This window comes from Macrobrachium nipponense, chromosome 29 (genome assembly GCF_015104395.2).
Source record: "Macrobrachium nipponense isolate FS-2020 chromosome 29, ASM1510439v2, whole genome shotgun sequence".
Classification (NCBI taxonomy): Eukaryota; Metazoa; Arthropoda; class Malacostraca; order Decapoda; family Palaemonidae; genus Macrobrachium; species Macrobrachium nipponense.
The window spans coordinates 19731174-19743572 of NC_061092.1; the positions used below are offsets into that span (position 1 = coordinate 19731174).

The 12399-nt window shown below is 33.9% G+C and overlaps 2 protein-coding genes across 2 annotated transcripts in view; one reads left to right on the forward strand and one right to left on the reverse strand.

The window, feature by feature from the left end:
• Positions 1-2626, forward strand: part of LOC135206166 (60S ribosomal export protein NMD3-like) — a 56665-nt gene extending 54039 nt beyond the window's left edge. Inside the window, exons 8-10 of the mRNA XM_064237457.1 lie at positions 593-705; positions 1631-1807; positions 2229-2626. Of these exons, the coding sequence (XP_064093527.1) occupies positions 593-705; positions 1631-1807; positions 2229-2436 (498 nt within the window). The 3' untranslated portion in view covers positions 2437-2626. The remainder of the gene's footprint in view (positions 1-592; positions 706-1630; positions 1808-2228) is intronic.
• The window catches only part of LOC135206170 (anaphase-promoting complex subunit 5-like), a 621184-nt gene that overhangs the window by 532786 nt on the left and 75999 nt on the right, over positions 1-12399 (reverse strand). The window lies entirely within an intron of this gene.

Here is a 12399-nt window from a genome sequence, read left to right on the forward strand (position 1 = left end):
TCACGTTTTTGAAGTGGAATAAATAAAAAAAAACATGAGATGGAAAATGTTAGCTTATGGTGGAATCATAGGGAAAACTGAATGAATCAACACCTTGTATAGTAACCATACTGTTTTTACAGAGTATGCCAGTTATATTGAAAATATTCATCCATATAGGCTACCTCACTGCTAACCATTGCTGGTATACTGCAGGAGAGTACTATGTATAGTAATTGTGGATAAGCTGTTTTGTCCAAGCAGATGGTAGAGAATATAAAATTGAGTGAACATTACTCTCAATAGGTTGAACAGCTTTGACATCTTGCTTTATGATTATGGTGTACATATATACTTTATACAATAAAACAGGCAAGAGAGAAGGCTGTTGAGACAATCTTGAATACTGTAAATGTGAACCCAGACATAGAACAAGGTTGTGGACTCAGGCTTTTTTCAGAAACTCTTTAGTGGAATGAATTAAAATTTTTATTATTATCTAAATAAAAGTTGTGAGATATTCTAAGCTTGAAGTAAAAAGAAGCGTATTAAATTAATTTTTATAGTTTTATTGGCACATTATATATATTAAAAATGTTACTTTGATTTTCAGCATCAAGTATCAGAGGTTTGGATACAAAGATCTAATGAAGTGGGGTCTGATAACATGATCTTTTGTCGCACCCATCTTGGACACTTGCTTAACCCAGGAGACACAGTTATGGGGTATGTGCATAATTATTTTAACTAGTATCTGCAGAGTGATTTCATGGATTAATGAATTAAAGTGCTTTATATATGATATATATATATATATATATATATATATATATATATATATATATATATATATATATATATATTATATATATATATGCTTTAGTTTTATTGGAATAATATTAACTTCCAATAATTTTGAATTACTAGTTTATTCAGACGATTGATTCACATTGCTAGAGTCTCAAAAGGCTTTCTTGAAGAATTGAGTCTAATTGAAGGTTGAAAATATGAGCATAGTAATAGAGAATTTGGAAGGTGTCAGAAAGAGATATGAGAAGTAAAAGGCAGAATGTGATGCAGCTGAGGGTAAAGGGAGTTTCAGTGCTGCCCACATGACATGCCATGCTTGTCACATTGTTGGAAGTACACTGCCAATAGGCTACTAGTAAGAAAAGTTAATTCAGAAATATTACCATTTACCCAGTATACGCTTTTTTTATTTTCCATTTTGTGTATTTTTTAACCCTTGGACCACTATTTCATTTTTAAAATATATTTTTATAACTATAATGAATTAAATAGCAGGTGTAAACTGTAAACTCATATGTACTAATATTTGCTTATTAGAGGTAGATGTACAGTAAATTTCAGTAAAGAACAATGGTTAGAAATTCTTGAATGGAAATATTTGCAAAGTTCCAGAAAGGTAGTAAGGGGGAAAAGCTGGTGAAACTAGCATGAATACTTTACATGTGAAACTTTGTCAACTCGGTTTTGCATTGTTCTTTCATACTATGTTGTCAGTTTTTACTCCTAAAAGTTGTTTTAAAATAGAAATGCTTGTATTATATGTTATATCCATGGCAAAATTTAACTTTCAAGTTACTTGGTACATTGATTGATAACTTTGACTTCTGTACTTGAAACTCAGATTTGATCTTCGTTTGTCTAATGTCAATGATGACAACATGGACAAAATGAAGGAAGATGACATGCCAGATGTTGTTCTTGTGAAGAAAGTGTATGCTGATAAATCTACCAGAAACCGACGCCGTCGTTGGAAACTCAAGCATCTTGGGGTTGATGATGATGTTGGAAGTCAGAACAAGTATGTTTCAACTGTTTAAATTGACTAGATATGAAAAATATAATTGTAATTTGTTAAGTAATCTTTGAAAAACTTTAGATATTTCTGAGTACGGTAACATAATATTTATTTTTTACATGATTATAAGTACACAACACAATCCCATGATGTAGCACAAGGAGAACAATGGACAATAACTGAAATTTTGTTGTCAAACCAATTTATTCCCTTCATGAATGTTAAATTTTTACGGTTTAGTTCGTTTAGTATTACATTCTTAATTTATGCCTACATTTTTTTCTTTAATATGAGTGAGTTTAAAGCTAATAATTCTTAAACTCTAGGTGTCTTAATATACGTTGATGTGATGCTTGATCATACTTATATTAAGTTGTTCATAAAAAGACATCTTTTTTAATCAGAATATTCTTTATGCTTTCAGCGATTACACAGATTTCTTAGAGGATTTAGAGGAGGATCCACAATATCGTGCAAAATTCAACATTTACCAAAAGGATAAAGAAATACCAGCATCAGGCTTTGAAAGTGAAAATGAAGATCTGCCGCAGGTTGGGTTGGAAGAAATGTTGCAGGATTTGAACGTAGATGATCCAGATGTGGAAGAAAAAAAAAACCCTGTGACTAACTGACCAAGATTACTCTTTTTGTTATACAGAAATGTGTGTAATGTTTATTGTTGTTTCATATTAGATTTGTTATTTTTCTATGTAGTAAGTGCATTGTGGCTTTGCAGTTGAAGGAAAGCAATATTATACAGAATAGTATTACATTTAGAAATGGTACGAAATTATTTTGTACACAATAAATATCTGCATTATACTTGAAGTTTTAAAACTCCCTCGAGTCCAGTGTAAATAGTCCTCTGTGGGGAAAGTCACCAGAATGGGAAATGTGGGAGTTCTAAAAGTAGCTGCAATTTTGTTGTGAATGTGAATGAAACTTGATAAAAAATGCTGTATGGTGACCAAGTTCATTATTAATACCTCTGCCAATTTATTGTTTTTAATACCATTTCCTGTCCATTTGAGGGCATAACTTCATAGGGCATCAATTTGCTGTTACATATGAGTCCATGATTTTTTTTCTTTGTCTTTCATCACATCAATTTGTTGTTATTGTCACTGGTTGCATTTAAAGACAACATTGTACCTCATGTGATGCACTGTAGTTATTACTTGAGGTTCTTTCCAGCGTCCACTTGGCCCTACCTGCAACCTTTTTCATTCTGGTTACTATGCCTCTAATTATACTACTAGTATTTTCTTTTTATCCATTTTACTTTCCACCCTCTCCTAACAATTGTTTTAACATCATTTCCCACACTGAATAACCTCATAGGTCCCAACACTAGGCTTTTTGCCAAAATGTTATATTTCATTTCCAATTATGGGCAATATTTGTCTGTTATTCTTTGTGAAAGGAAGTATAAATTATTGAGATAATTTAGTAACCACAAAATCATATCCTTTTACTGTAGATTTAATATATACATATCAGAATTTTTTGGTAATTATTCTAATCATGATGGATGGCAAATTGTTGCAGTTTCTGATTGTTCCAAGTATCGTTTTGCAATAGTGTTGATAAAACCATTGGTTTGAAAAGGTTTGCCCTTCCTGATAAAAAGGCATTTTTTAATATTTTGTTAATATTTTAAGCCAATTTAACCTGGCCATCATAATGCTGATCTGAAGAAATTGCTTTTAATATGAAGATGAAGCAAATCCTTCTCTTGTACACCTCTCAAGAAACTTAATTACAGTAGTGCAATTGTACAGTACATTACATTGTATTGTTTAAATACATCATTTCCTTCTCTTCTTTTCTGTTGTTTGTTAACTTTGCATAACCACGATTTGAGTATCTATTTTTCTTTACAGTTTTAAGTTATGCATTATTCTTGTTTATATATATATATATATATATATATATATATATATATATATATATATATATATATATATATTATATATATATATATATATATATATATATATATATATATATATATATATATATATATAATATATATATATATATATATATATATATATATATATATATATATATATCATTCCTCTTATACCTTGCACACTGCTTAATATAGCACTAAAAAGAATCCTCACCTGTGATTCCTCATTCATACTTCAAATCTCTTCAGTAGTATTCCTTTACCATACTTTCTCTGATTCTTAAATTTTTTTCTCATAAATCATGTGTTTACTTCTGGTGACGCCTCTTTGTTTTCATTCCTCATTAGGTCTACCCAACAAGGCCCATTTGTTAATCTTCTACAGTTTATACTGTAGTTATTTAGAATAAATCTCCCATGTATACTGTTTGACTAGGGTTTTCCTTAATTTTTGAAATATGTTTTCCCCATTTTTCTAGACTGGAGCAATGTATTAGTCTGTGTGCCATGTATTTGGAAGTCCTTTTAATATCTTTGTTGCATCCAGGCCCTGTTAATCTCTGTACGGCAGTGCTCCTACATGTATTTTTTCTCTCAATGGCATATATTCCAGCAGAAGTCTTGAATTCATTTCAGGTTTTTGTCTTGATCATGATGATCAACACATCTGATATTTGATTCTTGCTCAGTGAAGCTGTGTAGGGATAGATGTGACACACTATCATATGGGGATTTATTCTGTATCAATTTGGGTGGTTTGTTATTTAAACTCTGCTGTTACTTAGGTAAATAACTTAGTAGATCATTTAGACATTTTTGCCACATTTTATGTTTGATGTGTCATGCATAGATTTTCATCAGCATGTCCTCAGCTCAGTATTTCCACTCCTGTACCATTAATTTTACTCAGAGTGCAAGTTCTTTATTGTTTTACCTTATATACACTTGCATTTATATATATATATAATATATATATATGTGTGTGTGTGTGTGTATATATATGCTTAAAAAATCACAGTAGATGCATGTGACTTCATAAATAAGCGAATTCCACAGGAAAATGATAGTCAGAAATCAAAGCGCTTTGCGTCTTTACTAAGACATGTCAAGGAGCGAATGACAATGTCTTAGTAAAGACAAAAGCGCTTGGATTTCTGACTATCATTTTCCTGTGGAATTCGCTTATATATATATATATATATATATATACGTATATAAGCAAATACCACAGGAAAATGATAGTCAGAAATCCAAGTGCTTTCGTCTTTATTCAGACATCGTCAAGGAGCTACTAAAGTACAATTGGAGAGGAAGGCCTCAGGTACAAACAAGATCAGGAATACCAGATGGTTAATTATCAAAAGGGTAAAAATTAAAAGGGATAATCCAGGATTATCGGATATCACACGGTCACAAACTTAAACAGATTCTGACCCTAACCGAAATTACAAAGTATCCGTACAGTCCAAAACATCTAAAAACTGAATATGTTAATTTTGTTGCTTATATTTATCTACAACTTTTTTCATTATGAAGGCACCAAGTTTAAATAAACCAAGGCTTAAATTTAGAACATTTCCATCACTTGACTTTATGAAACAAGATTCAATGATATTCCTTTTTACTGTGTCATTACATGGGATTAAGGCTCTTGCTTGACTCCAGTTAATAGAATGCTCTGAATCTCTCATATGTACGAATAATGCATTCGATATTTGCCCAGTTCTCACAGAATATTGGTGCTGTTTGAGACGTTGTGAAAGCGATTTACCCGTTTGTATGTATTATACTTTATCACACTTTTTGCAAGGAATTTCATATATGCAGCCAGGAAGATCTTTAGGAGAATTTTTTATTACTAAACTCTTGACATTAATATTACTGAAAACAACATTTATGTTAAAAAGCTTTAAAATTCTAGGAATATCTAAAAACCTTAAATCATAGGGTAATTTGAAAATGTTACGCTTACTAAATTCAAGTTTTTCATTAGTTAAACTTTTTCTAGCACTTTTCCATGCCACATCAACTAAAGTCCTTGGGTATTTAAGTTTCAATGCAATATCATAAATAGTTTTAATCTCAACGTCAATAAACTGCGGGCTACAGACACGCAAAGCCCTTAGGAACATCCCAGGAAAAAAAAAAAAAAAAAAAAAAATTTAACATTTTGATGGTGATTGGGGTTAGTGGTGAACAAAAGAGACAATGTTAGTTGATTTCCGAAAGACTGGAAAGGTGAAATTTCTGTCATTTCTATGGACAGTTACGCCAAGAAAATTCAAATTATATTCCCCATTAAAACAAAATTTACTATCTTTGATACATAACCTTATGACTAATGAGGTTTGCTACAGTTAAGGGAATATCATGACGTTCTAATTCATCCTCTAAATATTCAAGCAAATCATCTACAGACACTTTTGTAAATAAAGAGAACATCAAAACTAACCATATTAAAATCAAAATTCAAATTTAAACTATTCAATTTGTTTATAAAATCAACACTGTTTTTAACATTCGTGTTAGAAATGTTTCCTACCAAAGGTGTAAAAATTTTTACAAGCCATTTAGATAAATTATACGTAACTGAGCCCACTGAACTAATGATTGGTCTGATAGGGTTATTGATTTTGTGTGTCTTGATTAAACCATACATATAAGGAAGGGAGGTGCATTGCGGTGTAAACTGATTAATTAAATGGTCCAAGCCCTTCAGAATGGATTTAATAATTTGTTAAAATGGGAGTTCACTGTCTGTGTAGGATCAGACCTCAGTTTCGTCCAAGTATCAGTGTAATTTAGCAATGCCATTATTTTACTTACATAGTCACTTTTATTCATTATTACCATAGCATTAGATTTATCCGCTTTTGTCACTTTCACTGTTTCGTCGTCTTTAATTTTCTTATAAGCCTGGAGAAATCTTACGGGTACATTAGGGGGAGAGGGCTTGCTCATAACACCATACACAATACCTTTACAAATATTGATATCCTCAGGGCATAGATTTTGATTAAATTTTTCCAAATAAAAGGATTTTGAAATGCACTATCCACTGGTTTGTCTGATAAATTAATCATGAAGTCCACGTTGGCATGCTTAGTCCAATCGCTTTCAGCTATAAGATTCTTCAGCTTGACTTGAAGCTTCCTTTCAAGACGGTTGCAGCACTTCCTCAGTTTTCCGTAGCAATAATCCAGTTGGATCATCATATCATTGATAACTATTATAAACAACGAAAGACCCAAAACTTCGCTGTGAACGACCAGGGATGGTTTCTACAGAAGCAGTCCGCACGGACTGCAAGGAACATATCCGCGGACACGACATCCACTATAAGGGACTGGGGGCCGTCCAATGTATTTCGCCGTGTTTAGTACTGGCCCCTGGGGGTTTAATTACAGTCGTCCGAATAAATATTACTTAAAATTCTTGTTCAGTAGGTAAAACTGCATAGAAAAACCGCAACTACCATGGTCTAGGTCGCCGCGGATAAGTACCCTAGATCTACCGTAATATATTAGAAAAAGAGGGAGGATTGTTTCAGATAAAAAAAAAATTAATAAAATGGAGATCAAACTTATTCATGGTGAAGGTATTCGTGCACAATGTAAGCTCTGAAATAATATGGCTTCGTTTTTAAGAAATACATCTTACATAATAACAATGAAGATTTTAGGAGTATTAATTGACGTACCTGGAGGTAAACATGACAGGTCAGATAATTATTAAATATAGTGAAAGTTGGACAATGTCATCTAAGAATGTGGCTATCAAAGAATAGTACACTGAAATCACAGTTCCAGATAACTATGTCTATGATGGTCAATTAAATTACCTACTGAAATTACATATGTAAGCGTTTACATAATAAAAATATGGAATGTTAGTCCATATATATAAGAGTCTAAAACTAAAGAGGTCAACCAGATTGCTTGCAGGAATGTGATCAGACTAGAGACGCTAAAGATGACGTATACAATAAAAGTAGGCTAAGATAACATGCCGTCACCTGTAGTCATTCAATTGTTTATAAACATTAGTCCAAGCTCCCTGCTTGAGACAACTACCGCCAACGTGATCTGTAGCGTGTCTCATTTGATTGTGTGTTCGTATGAAACTATGTCATTGTATGTATGTTCATATGTTCGAACTACTGTCTGTTCCTTCATAACTTGTAACGGAGATGGTAGACAAGCAGAACAGAGTTAGTGATCGTCATTAGAAGACCTGTACCTCTTTACCTAAGCTTTATCATGTAGAGGAATAGGATTAGCCATCATCATTGGCAGAAGCGATCAAGCTATCGTCATAGAAGACTTGTACGATCATACCTGATCTTCATCATGTAAAACTTCAGAAGAATATACTATTTTTATACCTTGTGTTTTCTACAAGAACCTCACCGAACCATGAGTTTAACACATCGTCGTAAAGATAATACCGACTTCGTAAGTGATCTACAAAACCCCAGACACTCCATTGAAGATGGAAGTGCAATACCAACCGACTTAGCGTATAGATTATCGCTAGTCTAACATTACCTCATAGGGCGCCTTATCATACAAGGCACAAGCCCTAATAATTGGTGGCCAGCGGACCAGAAGAACTCTACAACGTCCTACGAAGAAAAAAACAGAATAATAAATCATGAAGTCAACGACGACGAAAGCAGCAGATTCTTCAACAAGCAAACCTAGTATCATCATTAGTGAGCGACTTCAGAAAACAACAAGATTCGTCAAGCAACTTAGTATCATCGTTAGTGAATAACTTCAAGAAACAAAATACTCGACGTGTCCTTTTCCTACGGCAACGGAAGCTTCGTCTCTCATTAGAATCATTCAAGAAAACATCGTTAGTGAGCGTTTCCGGCACTGCAAGAAACAAACGAACGCGTCTGCAGCATCGGATTTTTAAGGGCTCGAATCATCGAAACAACGCGCACGGGGGAAACTGAAGCCAAACCAGGTCGTCCGCTAAATAGAGAAGGAGGACCAAGGCCGTGTGTCGTTATCGGAACACCGTGACTTCCCACAAAAGCAAGCTAAGTACAATTTTTTATTCATTTGGAGTAAAACTTTGAGTGTTTCCTTTACAGGTAGAATTTCGTTATTCCTGTGGCTGGAGTTACGAGACATTCTTAATCTTACTTTTTTACAGAAATTATCTATATCATTGAGATTTCGCTACTGCGAGTTTTTATCTTTGAGTGTCTGTTTCCAGAAGTTCTACTGAAATATCATAATCATATACTATGTTAATTTTATCATTTTGGGTGATTATTAAATCCCTTACGTAACAAATCATATTAAACAGTGAATATGCGTTTACGCGGTGGACGTCTGTATTTATACAGATGCATGGATAGGGTCGTTAAGCACCGTAGTCATTAGAAAACACACAAAACACAAGTGGAACACCCGTACACATCTATATCAATTAGAGGTAACACTATTTCGGGTCATGACAATAAAGTGCTCCTTTGCAAAGTCCCGATCGCAGTTTTAAGCCTTGAGTTTTTTGAGTTATATAAAATATCGAACCTCAATGACTCAACTTAACTTTAAAAATATGGTGGATTGCAAGGAATAACATGTCTGTAAAAAACTTTCATCAGGGCTAAACGCGCTGACCAGGATCCCTCACTATTTCAAATTTTAGCAAAGAATGAAGTACAAACAGTTAATATTGAATGCAGTAGTGATAACTTGTCTTTATAGTAATCGCTCAGTTCCTAATAGTTCGTCATTCATTGCTTTATACGTAACAGCAACATAATGCTAAAAACACACAATACGTTGCCGATGGTAATAAAGAGAAGGATCCTAATTATTACAAAAGAAATAGAAACAGTAGCCTTTCAGAATCAAACAAGCAAACTCGGTTACTGTGTCACCTAGTCAAGCGGTCAAGGTCAGTCGAAAACTGCCGAAGTGTTCAAAGCATAGCAAATTCCACACAATAAGCGACTCTAGCAGAGTGGGGAAAAGCGATGTTGTTCATATACCAATATCTTTTTGAATTAAAAAGGATTTTTCCTATGAAACACGCGACCGTATAAGTAATCAGAGCAAGGTTTCGTTTTAGTTTTAATACATTAAGTTATAATAAATACTGGTGGATTAAGCCCAACTGTACGCGCCGTAAAAATTAGAATATCTTGTTTTATTTCTTTAATAACACGTAATATCTTGTATTTCCGGACTCACCGTCTGTTGTTCGAACTTCCCTAATGAGAAGTCCGGATAAGCGAGCGCTTACAGATACCTCTATAGTTATAAAAAACATTGATCTGTATGTAGTGTAATTGTAAGATCCATCTAGGGGTATACAAAATATTATCTTACATCCTGCAAAATAAGGGCGTGTTTATCAAAGGAAAATCCTATAAACCTTCAAAAACATAGTAAAATCCGTTTGAACAAAAATGAGACAGTTAATCAAATAATAACTTATATAAAGGAACTATACATTTGTCTCATAAATCATAACATTGTTCAAATGACCCAACAGAATTCTCCCACAACCGCAGTCGTACTTTGCACGCAAAATCTCGAGAAGCATGCACCCTCGAATGTCTTAGTGCGTGTAAAAAAAAAAGACTTTGCTGGGAAATGAAATTTTAATCCTTCCCGACACTCTGAAATATAACGATTTCCGCGAACAAAGCCCTAAAAGTATACATAATCGTGGATACTAGAAGTTATAAATATCGCATTTTTTATTGTTGCTAATTTTTAATCCCGCCCAATCAGTCGTGGATGAATCTCTCTTATATTCTATCTAAAGTAATATCAATAAAGTCATTCAAGCAGAGGTGATTCAGCAGATTTTTTTTTATCTTCTACCTGAATACCAGGAAGTTTCTCCACTAGCGAGTGATCTCTGGGAGAAAACGGATGTCATTGAAAACAAAATACGGTCTAAGGACAAACATAAAGCTATATACGTACCTTCGTGTAGAACCCCAATGAAATTTCAAAATAGAGATAAATGACGAAGTTGAAAAATGTTAGTAATAGGAGCCATTAGGAAATCAAATAAGCCCATATAATTTTTCCCTCAAACGTCATGCCATAAAAGATCGGACTTGGCGTATCTGCGCAGATTACTGTCGCTTAAACAAGGAAACGACTCCCGATAATTTCCAGTGCGATGTACCGACGACATCTTATCTCTGTTAGTTAGAATAATTTTTTTTTCACCTACTTGGACTTACTTAAAAGGCTTTTACCTGATACCATTACCTAAGTGATTGTACCTCATATACCGTTTTCAGCACACTCAGGGGACATTATCAATTTTTACGTATGCCTCCGGCTTACGTTGCACCCCAATTATAATATAGTGTTTGGAGACTTTTTAGGGGATAACCTACATGCCTATATGGATGATCTTGTAATCTTTTCTAATACCTTAGAAGTACATTCACATAAAGTAGAGCTAGTGCTACAGAGACAAAGACAAATAATCTCAGAGTAACATATCTAAATGAGAGTTTTTTTAAAAACCGAAACATGTTTATCTAGGTTTTATGTGTCTGGTCAAGGTCTTAAAAGTAGTCCATGGTAAGGTGTCGGCTATTCATAACTTTCCGGTACTTATTAACGTAAAAGGGGATACAGCACTTTTGCGCTGTAGTGGGTATTACAATCGTAGTAAATATGTAACTCTTCAATCATGACAGCTCCTTTAACAGATCTTACGAAGAAGAGCGTAGATTTATTATGGTCTGAAAAGCATCAACAGGCGTTCGATATCTTAAAAGCGGAATAATGCAGCTTACCTAACTTAAAAATCCCTGATTTAAATAAGGAATTTTTTTTTATTGCAACAGACGCCTCAGACCAAGGGGTAAGAGGGGTATTACTTCAGTCATATGATAAACAGTTCTTCCCTATAGCTTTTTATTCACGTAAACTAAAGCCCTCTGAAAGTAAATATGCAGTAATAGGCAAGGAAGGGCTAGGTATCTTTAACACTAGTACATTTTAAGTTCATAATCTATGGCTATCCTGATAAAGTCCTTACTGAACATGAGTCCTTTACGAGTTTTTCAAAGGCTTTAATCACAGTCCAAAAGGAACTCGGTGACAAATGATCATTCAGGTCTTTGGAGCCAAGTTAAGATATCTACCTGGGAAAGCAATTATCATAGCTGACGCATTATCCCGCAATCCCGCACCATACAGCAAAGAACCATTAATTGGACTAAAAGATATAGAAACATCCGTGCCTATTGTTAAAACCGTATCTAAACAAGAAAATTCCTTAACCCAAGAGATCGCGAGCATTGAATATCTGGGTTGGAGCGCAGAACTGTTACAAACTGAACAAAGCAAGAGTCAACAGACATAACCCAAACAATAAACACTTCGAACGGAAACAGAATCAGCAGCAATAAACACCAAACAATAAACACTTCGAAACGGAAACAGGGTCAGTGGCTAGGCAAAAACAACCTAAACACTTCGAGCAGAAACCCTAAAGCAAAAGTACATTTAAAGTATGTGTATCAAAATAATGTAATCAAAATGTAATATTATATGTAGGTCTGTGACGAGGAAAACCCGAAGAACACAGCAGATGACTAACGACCAGGTAGTAGTAATAATCTTTCTCATACCAATCGTCATAAACTGGTTGCATTCCGTCATCCAGGGTTCCCTCCTTT